Source organism: Panthera onca, chromosome A3 (assembly GCF_046562875.1).
Source record: "Panthera onca isolate mPanOnc1 chromosome A3, mPanOnc1 haplotype 2, whole genome shotgun sequence".
NCBI classification, from domain to species: domain Eukaryota; kingdom Metazoa; phylum Chordata; class Mammalia; order Carnivora; family Felidae; genus Panthera; species Panthera onca.
The window spans coordinates 99,400,659-99,425,820 of record NC_138341.1 but is presented as its reverse complement, the minus strand read 5'-3'; the positions used below and the strand labels follow the sequence as shown (position 1 = coordinate 99,425,820).

The following is a 25,162-nucleotide window of genomic DNA, read 5'->3' as shown; positions in this document are numbered from 1 at the left end:
TTTGCTTTTTAGTATGCTTTGATTTTTTTTTCTTGATAGCTGAACATGGTGTATTTGGCAAATGGAACTACAGTAAATAGTCCTTTAGTAATGTGGTGGTGAGGTGTGGGGGAGGGGAAACATGCTCTAGTCCTCTGCTCAGGTCTCCGTCATTAATGAGCCCGTGCCTCTGAACTGAGAATGTCACAAGTGCTTCTTATTTTCCCTCTTTCCCTCTTCAGGTGAGATTGGATGACTAGCATGGGCTACAGATGGGTGTTTTCCTTCCCCCATGTGGACGGATGGCTAGAGCTGGCTGGACTAGAATATTCCCCTTCCCCCAGGTAGTTTAGGCTCTGGTAACATAATTTCTCCTGAAGGCAAGCCTTGTTGAGAACAGTGTGGCCTATTTCAAAATACAGTAAAACCTTGGATTGCAAGTAAGTTGTTCCGCGAGCATTCTGCAAGATGAGCAAACATTTCTAAAAGAATTTAACTTGATAAGTGAGCGTTATCTTGCAATATGAGTAGTACATGATGCCGCACGTCACATGATCACAACCGAGACAATGGTTCTTGAAATTCGCTTTGATATGCAAGTGTTTTGGATTACAAGCATGTTTCCAGAACAATTTATGTTCTCAAACCAAGATATTGCCGTAGTCCCTTTCCCTGTCCCCCTGCAGGTGGCATGAGGGAGGGTTTTCTTTATATTCACTGTGAGAAAACCTGGTCGAGCTCCTGGAGATAAAACTTACAAAAGTGGGGTGGGCACCCTAAGCCTAGGCACCTCTGGAGTTTTTAACTCTAAGACATGTGTACCCCAAGCTCCAACAGTTCCTTAACCACAGTTTAGGTTTCCCTCCCCTTGTACTGTCTCCTGTGGACGTTTCTGCTCAAAGAGCTGCTGCTCCGTGAAATTGTGGTTCTTTGTATTCACCTGCCTGTTTCTACAGTTTGAAGGGACAGTGATTTGCCCTGGGACCTCACTTCTCTGAAAGATCTAAGAAAAGTTGTTGATTTTTTTTTTTCAGTTTCTTCAGCCTATCACTTGTTAGGAAGGAGTGACAACTTCCAAGCCTCTTGTGTGCCAGAACGCCATTCTACTTTTTAAGAAGAAAAATAATGTCAGGTGTCACATACATAAAATACTGTGCAAACATCTGCTTTATTTTTCTCTCAGGAATACCTTTGAGTGTACACAAAAGTTCCAACTTCCTAAAGGGATCCGTCAAAATAAATCTTTAACATTTATGTTTAAATGGATATTTATTCACACTAAAAGCACACCCTAAACTTCTTTTCTGGTCCTGGCAGGTTTTTATGGCACATTACTACTTCATGCTATCTTGTGTCTGCTTACTACAGCTCAAGCCAGAGAACAAATTGATTTTTGATGAGAAATATGCCCTTCTAGGATTTCATTATGCTACCACAAACTTGGTCTGGAGCTCATGGTTGGTGAAATACTGTCATTCATTATTAAGACTGACAAATGATGAGCATTGTGGGAAATTTGCATTTTAAAATGCAGTTTTCCTGCTTTAAAATTCTGTGGTTTATTTGGTCTCTTCCATTCTCCCACCATTCCTCAAATGCTTACTATTCCCCCAAATACCTCACTGTGGTTAAGAGGAACGAGCTCGGCTTCTGTTTGAGAGAAATAGTACATACGTCACTTCCAATTACATTTTTCTGGGCAATTTCAGGAGTGGTGTCTTATGTTTGGGTAAACCTTAGAAATCTAAAAGCCAGTGAAGGGAATGTTCCAGATAGAACAAGAAAAGGTCATATCTGTGATGAATCAGAGGCCATTGCTCAGGCCACTCCAAATTCATTTTAGATTTGTTACAGAAGCATATTCATCATATCACTGGGATGTTGTGAAATCCACAGTGTAGTGATTGGGAGTCTAACTAGCAAGCATCTTTTGGATGCCGATACTTGACCATAGTAAGTACGGTACAATTCGGAGGTTTAGCTATAAATGAGGTCACTTTGTGAATACCTCCCCTTCTACTACTTGTTTCTCTTACCAAAAAATTATATTTTCTAGTATTAGGAGGGGATTCTTGGGAAAAATAGGTAATGCAAATCTATTTCAAGGCTCTCAGGAGAAACAATTGATCATACCTTCACTTGAGGTTCTGACTCTAGGACATACTGAAGAGTTTGGTGCTCCTAGCTGGGTTTCCAGGCCTCAGGTGAGGAATGGCATTCATGTACCTTTAGGCTTCCTTACATCTTTTGGTTTTCTCACACCTTTAAGTAAATAAGGTAAATGTAGGGAGAGGGACCTAAATAAGCCCTGTGAGGGACAAAGGGTATGTGACTTATTCTATTTCATCTTCACAGCAAGAGGGTAGCCTTATCCCCATATTACTGGGTGGGCAAAGAATAGAAACATGCTTTGTAGAAACACCTGCCTGGCTCGGTCAGTGGAGCATGTGACCCTTGATCTCAGTGTTGTGAGTTCGAGCCACACATTGGATGTAGACATTACTTAAGAATAAAATCTTAAAAAAAATAAAAAGGAACAGGCTATACTCACACAGATTGCCGTTTTCACGGCAGGATGCAATGTCTAGTAGGTTTGACTGCAAAACATTTTCTCTTTTCCTTATTCCAGGGTTTCTCTGGAAACAATTCCCATGCCTCTGAATTCTTTGCAGTAATATGCACAATTTATTACATATATAATATTTTTACTCTGGACAGTCAACAAGTGAAACCATCTTCCAAAACTGGCCAAGACCTAGATAAGAAGAAAAACCACTCCTGAGTGCCGTACATCCTCAGTGGGATTTCAAAAAGCATATCAGTCTTTGCTCAATGTATCAGTCAGATTTTTCTGCATTACAAATGACCTCGAAAGAGCAAAGGCTAACAGCAAATAGCATTTATTCTCTTGTTCACAGTTCTGCAGATTGACTGGGTTTAACTGGTTGAGGCTGGGCTGGACCTGACTGACCTGGATCCCAGCCTTTTGGTAGTGGTCAGTCTGTTTCACCTACCTCACTTCAGGTGCCATTCTGAAAGGGCAGTGGCTACCTGGAACATTCCATTTTTATGCCGGTGAATGCTCTTAAAGTCTCGCATTTGCTCCCATCCCATTGACCAAAGCAAGTCACATAGCCAGACTCAACATCAGTGACACAGGGAAATATACTCCACTTACAGGATAGTTTTGAAAAATAAGGGTGCCAGAGGGTGTGGCAAAGAGGAGTGAGGAATTCAATATGCTTATCCAATCCAGCACATTCAGAATCCAAACCATCAAAAAGAGACACAGTAGTCTAATGGTGACATTACTGCCCACATCAAACTGTGTTCTCCATCACAACAGAGAAATTTTCAGAATTTCTCACTTGTGATCTTTCAGAGTGTCTTTGAAAATGATTTTCAGGATGATGTACTCCAGTGGGCTTTCAGTATATCAAAAGACATATTTTTGATCATAGAAATTATATAATTATATCAAATAATGTGTTATTTTTAATCACAGTCTGAGTTGCTAAGATTGCATTAATCTCTGTGTTTCTCAGCAAAAGAGTGGCTGCCATTTGTAAATTCTATCAAACCATAGAGTGGAGTTCTCACCAATTGCACCAGCTCTAGCTAAGAAAACTTCACATGCTGAAATCTGGAGACTGGTTCAGATGGATCTCAGGACATAAGAGTGTAGCAGCCAAGGTCTGTCTTAACATTCATATGTGAAGAGGAGAGGCTCTCCATGCTCAGTGTTTATTGCACAAGAGTTGATCAGTGAGAAACTTCAGAGAAATTCCTGGGATTATGAGGGCAGTTTGCAAACTTAGGCCTTCAAGGGAACTTGGCTAGTTACTGGGGAGTAAAAGCCAATAAGCAGGGGCTTTGGGGACTCACTCCTCTTCTTCCATGTTATGGTGTCATGGTTAATGCTGCTGGAAGCTGTGATGAAAATATTCAGCACATCTCCTTCAGGAGAACCTTGCAACCTGGCTGTGCAGGTGGGAACATAAAAGCTTTTTAGGACATATGTGGTTTCATGCCTCTAATTCAGTGACACTTGAAGCTAAGAGACCCTCTATAATGGTGTGTCTCTGAAGGAGCTCCTGTTCTCTGACCCAGCTTGAAGGTCACAGAAGCCCAAGAGGTGTTTTTTGGACCTAAAGCCAAGGGACCTATTTCTCATTCTCCTAAGTCCATGCCTTTAGGTTGTGCCAAGGTCACATGTGTTGTGGAAGTTCTTGCCCAGCAGGCACAAGAGAGCCGCACAGAATTAGTTTGTTTCCTTCCCTCTGGTGAGAGAGATGATTTTCCTAGGCTTTAGGTGGCATAAAATCATTTCAGGATGCTAGGAAGCTTCACACCTTATTGAGCACATACTTTGCTCTGAGCACTGAGGGTGAAAAGGTGAATAAGACAGATAAGGGCTCTGCCTCATGGAGTTTATATTCCAGTGGAGTTACTCATGGTAACCAAGCATTTCAGAGTATGAGGGGGGCCACACAACTGCTCTGGAAAGCCAAAATGAGGAGTTTGGACTTTGGTCACAAGTGTGGAGCAAGTCACTGGCATCTCTTAGCATGGCTATGACATGGTGTGCTTTATGTTTAGAAAGATCATTGGCTACAAGGTGCATGCACCACAGGGTGCCACCAGTTCAAAAGTAGAAACTTCATTTTTGTCTTTTCAGTAGATCCCAATATAAATCTTTCCTACTCAAATGTGATACCCTTGGTGAACTCCCTTGATTGCCCCTGTAGGAAAAATGTTCTTTTAAAAGAGAATATTAGAAATCTTCTGTTCCAGGTGATTCTATGAGATCTTTCATCTCCTTTCTCAAGAGACTTATTCAAAGTTAGTAGGAACAGCTTGCATAGAATAGCATTTGTTTCACGAGCCATTTCTTAGGTCATTATTATAATTCCTTAGGCAAAAGATGATTTAAAAAATATCCTCAGAAATAGAAGCTGGAGCTCATAAGTTTTAGAAACTGATGAAGCTTGCATAGATTGTAACCTTGTGTCCCATAAAAGTGTGGCTCATTCATACCCGCTTTGCAGAGCAAAGGAAAGACAACTTGAAAGGAAAACTTCATGTTGCACAATGTTTTAAGTAGGTGAAAGCAAAAGTAACTCAAGTCTGAGGCTGAATATAGTAGAATTTATGGAGTGTCACTTGCTATGGAACACATAATGTCAAGTGAAATGAAAGAATGGGTGTGGAAAGAGTTTAATGATAAGAAGTACAGAATTTTCCTTCTCCCTTGTATATATGACAATCCTAGAGGTCTTGCTTGGAAAATCAGTGCTAAGCTGAACAAAATAATGGGTAAGGCAGGACCACAGAGAGAGGTGTGACACACAGAAGTTCTGTTGTGAGCCAGTGAGCTTCAGATTTCTAGGTTCCAATTGTGTCCAGTATGATGGTACCTATATGTTGAGGAGTAATTGTACCATCCCATCCACCAGCTTTTCTACAATCCCCAGGGCATTCCTTGGGCCCCATCCATACTCTGAAATGCAGACATTAAATGGTAGACTGGCTGCCACCCGAGAAAGAGAGCAAAACATCAGTGACCCCAGGTCTATTGGGTGTGACCAGGCAGGAGGCCCCGTGCTTGGCACACTGAAACAAGCTTTCTCATCCTATGTGCCTCCAATTTCATTTCCTTCTCTTGGAGTTTGAAACTGTTGCCTCAGGAGGTGAATCTCTGAAGGAGAGGGGTCATGGTAAATTCCATTCATTCTATGGATGTGGGAGGATGAACAATAGCAGGCACTCGGCTAGGGTATGGGTGGAATCAGGCAGACTCAGGCTTGGGTATTGGCCCTGCCCCTTGCTTGGGTTCTCTAAGAGCCACTTTCATTCTATAAAGTGGGAAAGACTACACACATCTTGAAGGGAGTTTTGAAGGTTCAGGCAATTTTATGTGGAAGCCAGAGGTGACAGGGCTCTTAAGGACAGCCTAGGCTCCCACCCTTGCCACCCATGGCCACATGCAGTATCTTTGCTTCCTCTTCAAGCATATGCTGGTTTAAACCACATTAGTGGTTGATACTGAGTCTACCAATGCTTGCATAACACTTAGACTGCATTTTGCACACCTCTTGGTAGTTTTTAATATAAAACCAAATTAATCATCTTTGGTCACTGCCTCCCTGAATACACTAAAGTCACTGTTCATTTATAGACCAGCTCATCTTCAATTATTCTCCCTTGTTCTTTTCATTGGGTTGTTGTGGAGATTAATTAATATAATACATATAAATGCTAGGTAGAGTGACATGTACATAATAACTACTCAATAAATGTTAACAGCAGCAGCAGCAGCAACAACAGTTTACTGTGGTTTCAAGATTTCTGTCCAGTGGGGCCAGGCTTCCATGCCAGTGTGAGCCTAACCTATATGACCTCTACCCTCCCCCCTCCCCAAAGTAAAATACTATTGTGCTTCCATGCTGACAACTTCGAACTTATTTCCTCCATATCATTAAGTAATTTATAAAACATTTATCTACCATGCACATGCCAGACCTTACAAGTAGAAAAGTCTGAAGAATGGGTGCCATCAGATAAAACATGACCCCTCATTTTCTCAAGTTCATGAATGCATGTTGATTGCAGTCGTGGTTTGGCTTCCCCCCAAATCAGGCTCAGAGGCAAGGGTTTGAGTTCAAGTAGTTAACTGGGGAGATGATTTCAGGGAAAGAAGCCAATAAGAATGCAATTTGCCACTGTGAACAACAGGTGGGTAATCCCACCAGGCAACTCGAGGAAACTGTATGAAGCATGCACCTCAGTGTTGTCTTGCCTGAGGGGTGAGTGAGCTGGGATATTTATCCACAATCTCTCATTAATCATGGGTTGAGAAATGTTGCTGGTGGTCTTGATTCCCTGACACTTTGGACCTGCCCCACCTATGGTGTCACTATGGACACCCTCAGTTAAAAGCCTGCTGGTGCTAATGGGTGTAAATCAAGCCAGTGTGCAAGGATGGCATATGCCAAGGGGATGTATATAGGGTGTTGTCAGCATCTGCTATGTCTATTGAACTTGTTAAGATGCCATATGATGTATATATGTGCATATTTTACAAAAACCTGCCTTTTCAACACCAGCTGAGACTCCACCATCTTACCGACAGGCTGGGGATGTCTCGCTCTTGCCTACTGTGGTGCCCTTTGCTCTCCTGAGGAAAGCCAGTGACACCCTCTTTAGCATTCTGCTGCTGTGCTCACTGCAGTCACTGAGGCCAGTGTCACTCTTATTACTTCACCTGTTTTATCTTTTGTGAAACTCAGCCTTTAGCCAGAATTGTCTGAGTGGCTGCTCTAGCGATTGCTTAACGGTGAGCCTCCTTCAGCTCATTTCTTTCAAGTAATTTGATTTCATCGTGCTATCAGAATTGCTTTTATGTCTTGGAAGGAGGCCTAGGGGGAAGGGGTTGACAAAAACTGTTTTGAGATTAAAAAATAAATTCATTTCCCTATACTTTCCCTTGCTCACCCATATACCCCATACTCTTATACCCCCACAGCCCCGCACCTTGGTGCACCCTCCATCTGTATCCCCCTACCTCTCCTCCTGACCAAAGGCAGATGTGTGTGTGTGTGTATGTGTGTGTGTTCGTTCAAGAAATAGTCATGAGGAATGTTCTGAGAAAGACAACTCATCTCACGCTTCATGTCCTTTTACTTGAGCTTGTAAAGTATACTATTTCATGTCCCTGTGGTCCCCACACCAGAATTTTTGTGCTAAGATGGAAAATGTTGTGGTTATACTGTCTCAAAATTGAAGCAAAGTGTAATTTTGCATTGATAATAAACATTGACAATCTCAGTTCAACTGATGTTAACATTTCAATAAACCCAGTGATACATCCCTGTCATTTGGGACAGTCTGAGATTTGCATCAATGCTGAACACCCCATGTTTAAGACCTGCATAGTATTTTGCTTGAGTTTGTGTGTAAATAGAAAAAAAAGTACCAACATGCTTTAAAGATTTGATAGGGAGTGAGAACTCAAAATTGAATGTGAATTTCACATGCAGAGTTCCAGAGAGGTTTTGTTTTTGCTTTTGATTTTTTTTTAACTCTTGCTTCTAACTTTATCGCAATTCAGTACTAATCTTGTGCTTCTAGCCACTGAGGGATGGTTAGTATGGCAACCAGTGTTTCATCACAGCTTTGGACTAAGTACCCTTCTTGGTGAGATGAGATTATGGACTAAACACCCTTTGAGGCGAAAACCACTCCAGAAGAACTTGTGCATGGTTTTTACGCTTGTGAGCTTTGCCTGGGTGTTGATATCTAGGTTGCCTTATTCTTACAACTGCTAGAAAGGCATCCACAGTTAAGGCAGAGGTGACTCCTTATGGCTGGGCTTGACAGGGATATCAGGGGCAATGCAAGAAAGCGAGGCCCTGGCTAGACTGTACATGGTAGAGGGGGGTTGACATTTGGATGCATGGGTTAATCATACCTGAAATTATGTTCAATTTGATATTTTTTTGCAGTAAGAACTTCTTTGAAATAACTGACTTAAGGCATTACCATATGCCCTCGATGGTAGGGTGATCCAGAGCTGCAAGCAGACTGTCATTTTAGGTTTAAAACAAAAGCTGATCCATTGCTTCTGCCTGCAAAAAGGGTAGTTTTACAGGCAAAGCAAATTATGTCTACTTTTATTTCAGTAGAATATGCTAGATTTTCAGTAGAATGTGTTTTATTTTATGTATTTTTATTATTCTTTAATTCAAGTATGACTGACACAGTGTTATATTAGCTTCAGGTGTATAATATAATGATCAAAAATTCTACACGTTACTCAGCGCTTATCGAGATGTGCACTCTTAATCCCCTTCGCCTGCTTCACCCAACACCCCACCTACCTCTGCTCTGACACACACCACAAACACCAATTTGTAGAAAGTGGTATTTTTTTTTTATGTCAGGGAAACAAATTTAGTCTTTGTGTCAGAGCAATCGACAAAGTTGAAGATATTGGAGAATTATCAACAACAGCAAAAGAATAAAAGAATGAAACCTAGAGAGGAACTTCGTCTATGACAAGGTCAAAACCAGATTCATTCGAATTGTGTTGAAAACATTCCAGATTTTTAACAATTCCATCAAACGAATAGTCCAATGGCTGGGCAGGACCTTCAGTGAATCTTCATTGCTATATCTTTCTGCAATTTGATTAAAAGAGAAATATCTGCTTAATAACTGAGTAAAAGGAAAATATCTGTCTAATGAGTTATTTGCTGTACCATGGATAAAAACTATCGTAAATTGAATTTTCTGTTTCAATTTTTACCTCTCTTGTTCAAAATTTGTAAATATTGTGTTGGTTTAATTCTGGTAGGAGTGTAAATGGGTAAAACTGCTTTGGAAAACTGGCAGAATCTACCAGAGTTAAATGTCTGCTTAAGCGATGAACTGGTAGCCCCAGCTCCCAGGTATATACTCAACAGAAACAGTGCTCATGTCCACCAAACGACATTTATGATAATGTTCATGGCAACTTCATTCCTAATAGCTCAAAACTGGAAACAATCCACTTGTCCATCAACAGTAGAATGGCTAAATAAATTGTGGCATATTCATACAATGGAATACAACACTGCAGAGAAGAAGAAGCAGCTTCTGCTATATGTAACAACATGAATAAATCAGGCAGGCATAATGTTGAAAATTTGGACCAAAAGTGGTGCACATTGTATGTCTATATATGTGAAGTGTAACAACAGACAAAACGAATCTGTGACAGTAGAAGAGAGAATAGCAGTTTCTTCATGGGGTAGATATTGACTTGGGACGAGGCAGTTTTCTGAAGAGCTAGAAATATTTTATATCTTGATTTGGGTAAGGGTGGTATGTGTGTATGATGTATGTATGTACATTTGCGTGCATGTAAAAATTTTGCAAGTAGTTTCAATATAAAAGTAAACAAAAAGAAAAAATCACTTACACATTCTGTAAATCAACTTCAACATTCACAACAGAAGTTAAATTTAATAATCTATACTAATGAATAAGGAACTAAACTTTGGAATGCCAACAGAAGCACAGATTCTATGTACACCTGGGCACACACATATATAATTCCCTGCACGCCTGGCCCTAAATTATTAATGGCTTGTTCAGCCTCATTGACCCTCATACTTGGAAGAGATTTTCTATGTCATTTAATTCAATGATTCATCTAAAGCTTGTCTGCAGCCTTCCCTCTGGGTGGCCATCCTGCTTTTATGAACAAAAGCCCTCTGGTGACCAGAATACATTGCGACCTCCCGAGGTAGGCCTTACTGTCGTCGGGAGCCCATCCCTGAGCAAAAATCTATCCTGTCTATTCATTGGTCTTACTTGTAACCCTTGGAGTCTTGCAGTTAAGTGGACAAAGAATTGTGCTGTTGCTGTTTCCTCTGAACACCATACTTCATCTTGTATAGATATATGCCCACTGAAAGAAGGCATATTTTCAGGGACATTTGTCTTGATATTTCCCTCCATTTTTAATTGATTACAGGATATCATTCCATTAGGAACTGTGTTTTCTCATATGAATCTTCTCAGTAGTTTCCCCTCAGGGATGAAATAGGATAATGTGGATATATCATTGCACCCTTCACCCTCTGAGACTCTAGAGCTAAACACCCTTGTTCTCCCAGTGCTGGCTTTCTTGCTGTCAGTACAATGAATCACAAGTCCACAGTCCATTCACTCATTCAACACACATTTATTGATCATCTTGTAGGTGCCAGCAATGGTTTAGAGATACAGTGATAAGCAAAACACGGATGTGATGTCTGCCTCCTTAGGGCTTTCACTCTACTAGGATTATTAATCAAATATGTACATAAATAAAGGTAAAATTGAAGCTAAGATGAGTACCACCAGGAAAAGCTCCATGATGTTATGAAAGTGTCAAATAGGGAGTCGTCAGAGAAGCCTTCTCTGGAGAAGTGATGACTGGGAAAAGAACAAATAAAAGTTAAAATAAGCTAGGAAACGAGGGAGAAATGTCATTTCAGGAAGAAGATACAGCATGAGCAAGGCCTTCTGGCAGAGAGCAAAAGCAAACATGCCACATTCAAAGAACAGAAAGAAGGTCAGTGTAGCTGGAGTTGAGGAAGCAACGAGCGATACAGTGTGAGAAGAGCCTAGAGAGGTAGGAAAGAGTCACACCATTCAGGCAGGAAATATGAGCACTAGTTTGGGCTTCAAGTGCTTATAAAGGACATCTCTTGGAAGGTAGCAGAACAAACTAAAGATAGAACAAGTTTTGAGAGAGCATCCTTAAATTAGTAATTTGGGAATAAAAATGTTGCTTCAAGGAGCAGGGTGTGATCTAGGGAGGCGGTGGAGTGGAGGTGGTTGTCAAAAATGACCAGGTCAAGGAACTGGCAGGCCAGGTGGGTCATCTTATTGGACACTGAAGTCACCCACGGTTATGGCAAGCCTTGAGATACAGATGAAAACAATAGCTCAGTGCCAGAGGCTTTGATAAATGTGGGAAAGTGACCAGAAGGTCACATATAATTGGGAACTGACTGTAGTTGCCATGGTTCTATGAGAATTTTTATAATTTCTCTGTGGGGACTTACGTCTTCTAAAGGTTAATGCTGACGGCCATTGCAACTGAGCATGATTACAGCATTTATTAGCTTTATATAGCCCTATAATCTTATGATTTAAGTACTTCTTAAACACATCAAAAAGTTGGAGAAGAATTTCATGGGAGGAGAATAAATAGGAAAAACTAAGACCCAAGTCTAGAAAGGCTCCTTGTGGTGTATCATGCCCAGCTAAGGAGCTAAAGTTCACTCTGTAATTGCTGGAGAGTCCCCAAGGTCACCATTGTTTTGTGTAATGTTGTGGTAACTATACTTTAGGAAGAATCACTTAGAAGTGGTGTGTTCAACAGAACGGAGAAGCGGGGGGATGACCAAAGAGGCACGATTATGAGTCAACTACAGTAATCAAAGTGAGGACTGATTGTTCTTTGAATGAGATCCCATGGCAAAGAAGGAAAGGAAGTGGTATAAAATATTTCAGAGGACTCAGTTACCAGCTGGGGAAACAGTTAAATACTGAAGCAGTGTTTAGGAGAGAGATATCCATGAGCAGAAACCAGAAAGACTGGAAGAAGTTCATTTTGTGGAAGAATACACATTACACTTCTGGTTCTGGAGTGTATCAAGGGGAGGTATCCAGGTGATTACAAATGTAGATGTTAAACTCAGAGGGGAGGTGGGGGTAAGGTAAACTAGAAAAGCCACCTGTAGTTAACCCCTAACCACAAATGCCCATCCCAGCCTCTTGCTTTTTCCTTGCAGTCCACAGGGAGTCCTTTTCTTTCTACCTCTCATCACTTGTCTTACCTTTTCCATTAATTCCTACTTGCTCACACATACTTCTGAGGACAGTGTCTCCTCAGCTCCCCGCTTTATTGTTCTCTTCCCCAAACATTCTATCACTTCCTAGAAAGCCTCCTCTTTCTTGCTTAGCTCCCTTTGTCTGTGTCCCCACATCCCTGATTCATTCGCATGCATGCCTCTTATTTATTTCCTCCCTCTGACTTTGGGTTTTAGAGGACAGGGGCTCATTAAACATGTCTATATATCTTCTCTTTTCTGGTTCAATAATAATTTGCTTAATGAACGAACTAACAGGTTTTATTTTAAGGGTTTTATATTTTGAAACCTTCATTTAAGGAAAATGTAAATAGATGAAACAGTTCAAAACAAATTCACAATCCCAAATGTCATAGATGAATTTACAAAGTTTAAAAAGTTATGGGGTGCCTGGGTGGCTCTGTCGGTTAAGCGTCCGACTTCAGCTCTGGTCATGATCTCATGGTTTGTGAGTTCGAGCCCCGCGTTTGGCTCTGTGCTGACAGCTCAGAGCCTGGAGCCCATTTCAGATTCTGTGTCTCCCTCTCTCTCTGCCCCTCCCCTGTTCATGCTCTGTCTCTCTCTGTCTCAAAAATAAATAAATGTTAAAAAAAATAAAAAAATAAAAAGTTGTGCACATTTTTGCTATGCCAGTGGTTCTCTCTCTCATATGACAGTGGTCAAGTGGAGCTTGGCCCTGCTTTATTTTGTCCCCTTTCCTAATGCACTCTCTTACAAAGTGTGTAGGTAGAAACCTAATCAGAAAAGCAACATTTGTTCTTGGAAATGTGGACAAACATCTCTCTCTTGCTCCTCTTCTTTCATACATTTTCTCTGAAAGTCTAATGAGATTTATACCGTTAGTATAAACTACTGGAATATGTATTTGCCTTCCAATAAAACTGGTTTTTTAAATCCCAGATCTCCCCATTTCAGCAATACCTCTCTCTTTCTGCATCTGCACAGAACAATGTCACAGGAGCCCCCTGATTAAAAGGCATGTTAGTGGATGATGCTGCAGCTGGCTAACACAGAATACCGACTAAGGTGAAGGCTGACTTTAGATGTTGGGAATGGCATACATTTAATGGATGCTCCTAGAAAAAGGAGCTAGAGGAGCTCAGATAGGTGAGAGGAATCATAGAAGGCAGTGCTGAAAAATCCAGGAGGAGAATCTTCAAATCTATAGTGACAAAAAGTAGATTTATAGCTGCCAGGGGCTGGGGTAGAGGGATATTGAGGAGTGACTATTAGTGGGCACAGAATCTTGTGGGGGGATGATGAAAATATTCTGGAGTTGGTGGTGATAGCTGCACAACTTTGTGGAACTATAAAAATCCACTGTGTTGTATACTTTAAAACAGTAAAAAAAATTTTTTTTTTAAATCCAGGAGGGAAGAGGTATTGAAACATGGAAAACTAGTCAAGCACATCTGATACAGGAAAAGATGAAGACTGATTTGAATGAGTGATTGACTATATGAGATTTGGTGATTAGGAAGCCAATAGTAAGTTTAAAGAAAGTAGTTTCAAAGGAATAGTCACTCCCATCTTTTCTTCTTTTTTCCCCATAAATATAGAATTTGTAAGGTTATTCCTTCACATATATTTTATTGGCAGAATGTATGATGATTCTGCAAGTTCAAAAATATGTTTGATTTATATAAGCTAAAGAGATATTCTGGATGGGTTTTAGAAATTCTGATTATGTGTGCTACTGCTCAGTAGGACATAAGTGTCTTTCTTCCCATCTTTCTAAAATCAAATCCATAGTGCACAACCAGGTCAATTCATGCTGTCTTAATCTCAAACATAATTTTTTTTAGCATTTATTTATTTTTAAGAGACAGAGAGAGACAGAGCACAAGTGGGGGAGGGGCAGAGAGAGAAAGAGAGAGACCCAGAATCCAAAGCAGACTCCAGGCTCTGAGCTGTCAGCACTGAGCCTGACTCGGGGCTTGAACCCACGAACTGTGAGATCATTACCTGAGTTGAAGCTGGACGCTTAACCGACTGAGCCACCCAGGCGCCCCTCAAACATAATTTCCAGTGGCCCTAAAAAGAAGGCCTTTGAATTCTGACAATAACTTTCTTTGAATTCTGATAATAACTTTCTTTGAATTCTGGTAATAACTTTCAGTGGTATGGCTATTTGGCAAGTTGCTTGTCCTGTCTTGTGCCAGTTCATTGATAGAGTCCTGCTGGCCCATGACCCTGGGTCAAGTACATGTATTCTCTAGCCATATTTACTTGGTTTATAAATTGAGGGTAATAAACCTTATATGAGCACCTCTTATGAGAATATTATATGAAAGTGCTTTGAAAACTCTTAAACAAATGTAGATATATTTTTAATTGACTGTTGTAGAATTTAAAAGACAGTTAAATCCTTTTTCTTGTTAGTGCTGGACTGGCATAGCACTAGCCCCTTTCATGCGTCATATGTGTGATCATGGGCTTCATATCCATGGGTACCTTACTGAGACCTGTCTTGCTCAGTAGTAATTGGTTGAATTGCATACCGCTTAAATGAGAAAAATTCAGTGTCATACCATCATTGAATTCTCTATTGCCTTCATCTTTTTTTGTTTATTTGTTTTATTCTGTTCTTCACTTAGGATTCCCGAATGAGCCTGCTTCCATTGTTGCCCTCAGCACCATTAAGGAATGGCTGGCCAAGAATCATCACGAGGTAGGAGGAACAACATAATTAGAAAACATTGAAAATGGTATAATTTGATCCTCAATCTCAAAAAAAGCAGAAAAATTTATTCCATAAATATCAAGTAGACCTAGTCATTGAGCCAAAGCTAGCTGACCATGCTTTGTTGAGGTTACATAGGTGATTGAATATTTTCCAGTAATTAATTGAATGAAGGGATTATGCTGATTGTTTTTGGTGGTGAATATATACAAATTGATCAGTCTCATTTGGTCATGATCTCATTTTTACATCTTTAGATAGTATGGGTTTTGTGTGTAAAAGAGAGAACAGGATGGATTGTCCTGTGATATTTTCCTTAAGGAGTTAAGCTATCTTTGTTGACAGGGATTCCTGGTGTATGGTAATTTTTTGGTATCTTGAGGTCCCTTTATTTATAATTAATCATTCCCCTAAAGTAACTTCTGAGTGTGAAATTGGAGTACAAATGGATAATTGATAGCTAAATCCTCATGATTAGGATTTTTTATGAAACTGCTTCTCTTGGACTATTCATCATGCATCTTATTCTGCTTATTTAATAAAATCTTTAGGATATGTTTAGTGATTAACAGGAGCATTACTCAACAAAGTAACACAATAAGTAGAGATACTGTGGAAGCTTAGATTTCAAAATTTTGGCAACTAACATATTGTAACAGTAAATAGGTTTCATATAATACACAACTTTGTGTGTTTTTATTCTGATTTTTTCTCAGATATTCATGTGAGTGCTATAAAGAATTTTGTTCCATTTATGATAGACCATGAATTTAGCTTTCTTCTTGGGTAGGACATGGATTATTTGGAAATGTTTGAGTATGGAGACAGACTGTGGGCCTTTGCTAATAATATGAGAGATAGCTTCTTGGTGCCTTTGTGAATTTAAAAAAAAACAGCAGTGTAATTTTCTGTTAATTGCTGTAATTTCAACATTTTTAAAATAGATTCAGAAATTGTTACTCTCCAGGAGGAGTAAAGACCACATGGCCAAACATATCCATTTTGGTGCTTGTTCTTTCTTTTCCTCTTACTCTGAAAGGCATGCATGCATATAACAGATTTGATATAGAGGATGGCTGTAATAACCTCAAAGAAGCAGAATTTTTTTAAAAAATACCAAAAATAACCAGCTTACAAAACATTTCTTTGACATGTATTATTTTCACAACAATCTCATGAAGCATCTAGCATAGGATTCTCATCTAGAATCAAAAGGTTAAATGACATACTCAGGATTTCAGACTCACAAAGCCAAGAGTCTGACTTTGCCCTCCTAACTCCAACAGCCATTCCTCCTTGGAGGGATCCTGAGGCCAGAGAGAGAAGTTCAGTCCCTTTGAAAGTGGTATTTTTAATATATCTCTTGGTTACGGTAAAAGCTCCTTACCTGGACCATCTGCTTAGCAAAAGTGTCGAATGTTTCATGAATACAAATTGAGCTAGTGTATTGGTGCAAATCCATATTTCCAGTAAAATAGTGATCCAAGGATATTCCCTACTGATGAAAATTCACATGTGTCATGGTGGCATGTGAGAGAAGTATGTATACTCACACAAAAGTCATCAAGGAGATGATTATGAAGAGGAAACTTGTTGGTCATTTTTATAGTTCATTGAAAAATCCTACTGATGGGTTTTCTCTGTTAAACTATGCAGGTTATTTTTCATGGAAATGTGTTAGTGTTTCCCACTTAAATGGTCTGTGCCCTGACAAACCTTCTTAGCTTCCTCTGTCTTTGAGTCTGTTCTTTTGCTTTCAGATCTTTTCCTTGCACATTTCTTGGGTCTGTTGTATAGAAATTTAAGTAGTTTAGATTAAGGAACACAGGTCAGTTATCACCACTGTGACCTTAAACATATAATGTGCTAATTCTCTTTTAAAAGGCCTCTTTTTCGGGGTGCCTGGGTGGCTCAGTCGGTTAAGCGGCCAACTTTGGCTCAGGTCATGATCTCACGGTCCGTGATTTCGAGCCCCGCATCAGGCTCTGTGCTGACAGCTCAGAGCCTGGAGCCTGTTTCAGATTCTGTGTCTCCTTCTCTCTGACCCTCCCCCATTCATGCTCTGTCTCTCTCTGTCTCAACAATAAATAAACGTTAAAAAGAATTTAAAAAAAATAAATAAACAAAAGTCTTCTTTTTCCAATATGCATTAGCTAATGTAAACATGTTAATTTGAACAAGTCAGATTTTACTTAGTAAATGAATTGTAAGTAGTAGGAGATAGATAAAAGCTATACAAAGTTTTTTTATAGCAGTATTTTGATTTAGTTTTTGCTCTGTCAAAAAACAAACAGGTTAAGGACTTAAGAAAGAATATTACTGGGGCGCCTGGGTGGCTCAGTGGGCTGGTTAAGTGGCCGACTTCAGCTCAGGTCATGATCTCCTGGTCCGTGAGTTCGAGCCCCGTGTCGGGCTGTGTGCTGACTGCTCAGAGCCTGGAGCCTGTTTCAGATTCTGTGTCTCCCTCTTTCTCTGACCCTCCCCTGTTCATGCCCTCTCTCTGTCTCAAAAATAAATAAATGTTAAAAAAAATTTAAAAAAAAAAAGAAAGAATATTACTTCTCTGTCAGTTGTTTCTTCATTGCAGTATTGTTTTAACATCCTGATTGTTTAAGGTATTTATTCATTAATTCACTCATTTGACAAATAACCACCAGGATTTTTCTAGATGTGAGGGACAGAACGCTATAAAGCAAAATCATCCTCTTACGGTATACATAGTCTAGGAAAGAGAAACTTCAAAAACTAAAGGAACAAGACAGTTGAAAGAGTACTCTATAAAGTAAAACAGGGTAATGAGAGAGTGAGTTATAGGAGGATGTGGTTTTAGATAATTTACAGAGGGCTCTGAGGACATAATCTTGGAACAAAGATTTGTATGATGGAAAGGAGCAACCCAAGCCACAGAGAGATCTTGAGGTAGAACATTCCACATAGAAGTAATAGCAAGAGAACAACCCTGGTGGGAAAATGAATTTACTGTTTGCAAGTAATAGTAAGAGACAATAGAAACAATGCTGTTGGATCAGAGATTAAAAAAAAAAAAGTGGCAGAAAACAAATTTGGACAAGTAGGTAGGAGTCAGATCATAGAGTGCTATGGTTTATGGAGAAACTTGGATTTTTATTCTAAGTCTAATGGGAAGTTGTTGAGGGTTTGGGACAGGGAGTGGCATGATGAGATTCACCTTTAAAATGACAAAAGGCTGGCTGCTGCCAGAAAGGACTTGAGAGAAGATGTCAGAATAGAAAAGGGAAGACTGATGAAGAGGATACTGCAGTAAATCCAGGCAAGAAATGAGGATTCTTTGAAATATAGCGATGGCAGAAAAGGAGGTAACAGCATCAGGTTTGGAATATGTTTTGACGATAGAGCTAGCAGGACTTGGGGATTGTCTTAAGATAGGATAGCTCCTGCTGCAGTTACAAACAACCTCCAAATCTTAGTGCCATAAAACAGCAAAGGTTTATTTTTGCTCATGCTATTTGTATGTCTTGAGTCAGCAGAGGGCTCTCGCTTAGTCAAGAACCCAGACTGACAGACACTCTACCATGTGAAATATCATCTATCACATAACAGGAAAAGATAATCAAGTAATAGCTCTTAAATGCTTCTGCAAAGGAATGATGCATATAACTTTTTCTCAGATTTCACTGTCCAGAACAAGGCACCCAGGGGACAAGGAAATGAAGTCCTCTCAAATATTCAGAAGAGAGGCAACCGGATATCAATGAACAGTAGTAGTGTCTATCATAGCAGTAAATCATGTGTGGTATATGAGGAAAACGGAAGAGTCAAAAATAGCATCTAGGCTTTTGACCTAAGCCCCTGGTAAATTTTGGTGCATTTACTAAGAAACTTGGTAGGGGAGCATGCTGATATAAAAAACATAAAGAAAACAATAATGATGTCGCAGACAGTTAAGTTTGAGGTGATTTGAGATACAGAATGAAGATTTCAAATAGAAAGGTGGTTACTTGAGCCTGAAGCTCAGGAAAGAAGTCAGACAGAAAGGCAAGGTAAAATTGATCAGATTATCATAATTTTAACTTGGGTTTTGGTCTTAGTTTGAGATTAGCTACAAGAAGTAGAAAAACATTCAAGCTATATTATGTAAAGGAAGATATATTATATAAATGAATGATAGAAAAAAAAAAAAGTCTTGAAATTCAAGGGCTAGAACTATAGCAGGGTCTCATGAGTAACCAGAACTACAGACTATAAATCCAACAAGAAGCAAGGGAGTTCATTTACATACTCTCTCAATCTCTCTCATGTCTATGTTTCATTGATTTTTTTTTTTTTTTTTTTTTTGTCCATTATCTTCATTACCCATTCACCAGCTTAATATGGCCCCATTACGACTGGGTCCCTCCTTGAGGCAAAGCTAGGGTTGAGGTCAGGGGGTAAAGTTGCAACTTCTGGACCTTTCATCTGGTTATGTCCCTTAAAATTTTCTTGGGGCACCTGGGTGGCTCAGTCGGTTAAGCGTCCGACTTTGCTCAGGTCACGATCTCGCGGTCCGCGGGTTCGAGCCCCGCATCAGGCTCTGGGCTGATGGCTCAGAGCCTGGAGCCTGCTTCAGATTCTGTGTTTCTCTCTCTCTCTGCCCCTCCCCCATTCATGCTGTGTCTCTCTCTGTCTGAAAAATAAATAAACATTAAAAAAAAATTAAAAAATAAATAAATAAAATTTTCCTTTAAAAAAGTTGGGAATCCGTGTAAATGTGACTTCTATCAGTGGCCATACTTCTCTCAGTCAGATAAGTATATGATTCAATGGTGCATATCTTCATGATTTTTGATCATTGATAATTGATGTTGTCATGTAATTAGTGAGCCTTCGCATTTTACCGTTTACTTACCCTCTGTTTCTAAACCATTAGGAAGGGATACTTTTTTTTTTTTTTTTTTTTTTCAACAACAGTTGATTTGATTCCTTTCATTACGCAAATCATGCCCAGCTTGTATGACTGGACATTTCCACATCCAGAGAGGCTTTTCTGGAGCACTTGGCCCCAGTAGACAAGACTAGGGAAAACATGTTCTGTCACCCACCATTGACTTGTTTCATTTGCCCAAAGGTTGAACTGTGAGGATGCTATTGTCACCACATGTTTAGGGGGACTCAGGGACATGAGGGAGCCCAGCTGAACAAATAGCACAATTGACTCTAGAGGAAGAGATAGAGCAGTGCTTTAATGAAAAAAGGAAGGAAAATCCTCCAGAGGAGGTAACTGGGGCACAAAAATGATTTACCAGAACTGAAAAATATAATGAATTCTTACTGAAAAATTGTAAAACAAAAAAGAATATTCACTGCTAAGCCTTGAATTCTTGTTCTCAGAAAACCAGAGAGTTTAATTATCTTACAAAACAGAAATACAAAGAAATGGAAATCATGACTGAAGAGAGATAAGGCATGTGGCAGAGAAATCCAGGAATCAAGTGGGAGGTGGGCAAGGAATGAAGATTACTCACTGGCATTTTTTGGCAAAATTAAGAATTAAGAACTCCTGGTTCAGAAAATCAAAAGAAAAGAATATCAGAGTTCACTATAAAACAAATGACAGCATGTGGCATGATAACCTTTCCATAAGTACCCATTTTTCTCAAGTAGAAACTTTATTGCAGAGACAAGCGAGCAAAATAAGGGGCCATTAGGGAAATGAGCAGTGGAAATGTGGCCCACACTCTCAACTTGGGGTGCCTGCTCCACGTTATCATCTGCAGTTTCATGCATTCCTCATTTTTTATGCAGTCTAAAAATATCATATTCCTTGTGAAATAGGAATTTTCCCACTCCACAGCTCTGAGGCACCCCTTTTATATCTGGAAGTTAGCCTAAGAAATGTTTTTTACAGTGCCTATTCTATTGTTCCACCCCAGGGACTCATATGGCATCTGACTATTGGTCTCTGGGGCAATGCACATATTTATAATATTTTCCATAGAAAGCAGAAGAAGAATAGGATGTCTTTCCCCCTCTAAAAGCTACAAATGCCCTGATATTGTATGAGCTATTTCTCCATTATGGAGGTCACGTTCAGTGATTTCAAATGTCCCAAAGGAGCAGACATCCTGTAACACAGAGCACCTGTGTTAAGTCTTCCAGGAAGTCATCTTAGGGGCTGAGGCATCTAAGATGAAGATTCTAACATGCAAGATGAATGAGTTTCCTGGTTACTTTCAAATGTGGATACACTAAAGTACTAATCAGGCCTCAGTTGTAGCATGACACAAACCTGAACACCTCCTACCCCCAACAATGATAAGCAGGAGTGATGGGGAGAAGCATAGCATTCTGGGAGGCTCTAATTAAAACTATGGTAGCTATAGACATACAGAGGGGAGGCTGTGGTTCACCTGAGACCGGGCCCCAGCTGCATCTCTGCAGATCTTTGAAGATGGCATTTCCCAGAAGTCTTTCCCATTCAGCCACTCCATGGGAAGTTCCTAATCTCCCTCCTCATGCTGACAGTACAGCCCCCTCCTCCACAAACAGACCCTTTTGTTCTAAGGTGAGAGCAATTCAATGGAGGAGTCTTGGCTTCATCTTGCAAGGCCCTTAGTGGGCTACCGGTGTGCCTTAGATACCTTGGCAGGGAAGAACCCTAGCTCTGCATTTTTAAAACCAAAATCAGTTTTCTTCTCTTCGGGAGGAAGGTAGAAATTTTCTCTCATTGCATGCAGAGTTTGGGCCTTTGACTAACATAATATTTTTAACTGTGCTTTTAGCACAAACAGATTGTTGTACAAAATGTTAAATATCATCTACTTGTCATGTAAATTGTTAATGCTGTGCCTTCTGAGGGAAACTTGACACCTGTGCTATTGCTGTTTGTCATCTTAAGTGTTGTGCCTACAGATGTGGCAGGGCATCATGAGATGTTGCGTGTATGTGGCAGTGCTGCATTGACACAGATGACCTACTCTGCAACTTGTCGCTATGGTCCCAGACTTTATCCAGTGAGCTCTGGACCTTAAGGTCAACTGATAGTAGTAGCCAGAGAACAAAACTTCTTGTGCTAAGCGGTTTGAGAAAGAAAAACAAAGCTGGAGGTATCACAATTCCAGATTTCAAGATGTACTACAAAGCTGTTGTAATCAAAATAGTATGGTACAGGCACAAAAATAGACACATAGATCGGTGGAACAGAATAGAAAGCCCAGAAATAAACCCACACTTACGTGGTCAATTAATCCATGACAAAGGAGGAAAGGCTGTACAATGGGGAAAAGACAGTCTTTTAAGCAAATGGTGCTGGGAAAACTGGACAGCTGCATGTAAAAGAATGAAAATGGAACACCAGACCAAAAAAAAAAAATAATAATAATAATAAAATAAACCCAAAATGGAGTAAAGATTTAAAGTAAGACCTGAAACCATATAAATCCTAGAAGAGAACATACGCAGTAATTTTTTTGGTGTTGGCTATAGCAACATTTTTCTAAATATGTCACATAAGGCAAAGGAATCAGAAGCAAAAATAAACTATTGAGACTACATCAAAATAAAAAGTTTTTTTGAAAAGTGAAGGAAACAATCAACAAAACAAAAAGGCAGTATACTGAATGGGAGAAGATATTTGCAAATGATATATCTGATAAGGGATTAATAGCCAAAATATTTAAAGAACTTCTATGACTCAACACCATCACCCCCACCAAATAATCTGATTAAAAATGAGCAGAGGACCTGACTAGACATTTTTCCAAAGAAGACATACAAATGATCAAAAGACACATGAAAAGATGGTCAACATCACTCATCAACAAGGAAATGCAAATCAAAACCACAATGAGGTACCACCTCACAGCTGTCAGAATGGCTAAAATCAAAAACACAGAAAAAAACTGTTGGTGAGGATGTGGGGAAGAAAAGGAACCCTCATGCCCTGTTGGTAGGAGTGTAAATTGGTGCAGCCACTGTGGAAAAGCATATGGAGATTCCTAAAAAAAATTGAAAATACAAATACTATATGATCCAATAATTCCACTACTGGGTATTTACCCAAAGAAAACAAAAACACTAATTTGAAAAGATATATGTACCCTTATGTTTATTGTAGAAATATTTACAATATATTATAAAATTATTTACAACAGCCAAGATATGGAAGAAACCCATGTGTCTATCAATAGATAAGTGGATAAAGAAGATTTTAGTTACCATATATATATATCATTATGTATTTATATATATTTATATTTATATAATTTATAAATTTATACTTATAAATTTATAATTTATACTTATGTTATATGTTTATATATTATATATTTTTATATGTTATATAATATACATATATTTTATTATATATATAATATAATATAATATAATATAATATGGAATATTACACAACCATAAAAAGGATGAACTCTTGCCATTTGTGACAGCATGGTGGACCTAGATAGTATTATCCCAAGTGAAATAAGTCAGACTGAGAAAGGAAAATACCACATGATTTCACTCATAAGTGGAATCTAAAAAACAAAACAAATGAATAAAGAAACAAAAGGCAGAATCAGACCTATAAGCACAGAGAACAAACTAATGGCTGCCAAAGGGAATGGGGGAAGGGGATGGGCAAAATGGATGACGGAGAATGGGAGAGACAGGCTTCCAGTTATGAAATGAATAAGTCACAAGAATAAAAGTCACAACATAGGAAATATAGTCAATGATATTTTAATAGCATTTTATGGTGGCAGATGGTAGCCACAGTTGTGCCGAGTACAGCATAACATAAAGACAACTTGAATCACTAAGTTGTACACCTGAAACTAACATAACATTGTATGTCAAGTATACTCAAATAAAACAATCTTTAAAATAAATAAGCAAATGCTTTGTCATAAAAAGCAAAAAAAAAAAGAGTTTCCAGCTCATACTTGGTGCCTTTTGAGGTAATGATATCGGTTCCTACTGAGTAGAAGCAGTTACACTGTCACCCTCCCTGGCCTCCCAACAATCAGACACACAGCCACAGAGTAATGAAAAGGTAAACATATTTGTCTACTCCAGAAAACAGAATTGGGAATCCATTGAAGAAATGTATGTTCAGCCTCTTGAAAGGTTCATATGCTATCCTTGTGCTAATTTGACAAGATCAGGGGCATGGCCCCTTGTTTCCTCATTATGGATCACAAAGAACCGTCACACTTTAGCTTCTGGTGCCAAGGCTATTTTTTCCCCTTCTTGGCAGAGGTCTTTGAACATATGCAGTGTTAAAAATTGTCACTTTTATTTCAGAATCACATTATGGACCACCAAAAAAAAAAAAACAAAAAAAAAAAAACAAAAAACCAACAACACCCAGTGTGGGGCCTGCCTTATGTCACTGACATGGAACACCTTAGGATCTTTCTTAAAAGGGAGCTTTAAATAAAACATGAAATGATGCTTACATTTCTAATGAGAAAATTACATCCTTCACACCAAGTTTCAATTTCTGTGGTCGATTATTCACAGAAATGCAAAGAATATAGTGCACCACATCCCTCAGTTCTACATGACACGGGGGTGTGGTTAACATCCAGAGATCTGAAAGCAGTAAATGAAGTGCTCAATGTTTTCCCTGAGGAATGTCTTTTTATGTCTATAAAACATCATTTAAGTATCTATGCTGGGCTTAGTTTGGGTATCATATAAGGTTAAAATGTGTGTGTTTGGAAAAATAATCCATCTTAAAATATTCAGGTTCTATGCAAGAATGTGGCTATGGCAATAATAATCATCATCCTAATCTGCAGCTATAAAAATGTATCCTTTGACTAGCCCGAGCATGATCTTCAGGTGGAAACCATGATGCTCATTGGCTGTGACATAACTGAAGAAAATTATTCCCAGACTTTGCACATATGGCACGTTCCTTTTGCTCTTCAAGAACCCTGATGACGCAGTTTGTTTTCTCTCTCCTTCCCATCTATTTATACTCCTGCCTTCCTCCCTACCTTCGTTTCCTCCTTTTTTCTTCTCTACTCCTTTCCCCTCTCTCTTTCATACACACAAACACACACACACCCACACACATACACTCATGCACACACACTACTTTCCTTCCCATTCTGAGATTGCCTGTGTTAAGATT

The 25,162-nt window shown here is 39.3% G+C and overlaps 1 protein-coding gene across 1 annotated transcript in view; it reads left to right on the top strand.

The window, feature by feature from the left end:
• The window catches only part of MACROD2 (mono-ADP ribosylhydrolase 2), a 2,034,677-nt gene that overhangs the window by 1,517,378 nt on the left and 492,137 nt on the right, over positions 1 to 25,162 (top strand). The window contains exon 8 of the mRNA XM_060611757.3: positions 14,984 to 15,057. Within this exon, the coding sequence (XP_060467740.1) occupies positions 14,984 to 15,057 (74 nt within the window). The remainder of the gene's footprint in view (positions 1 to 14,983; positions 15,058 to 25,162) is intronic.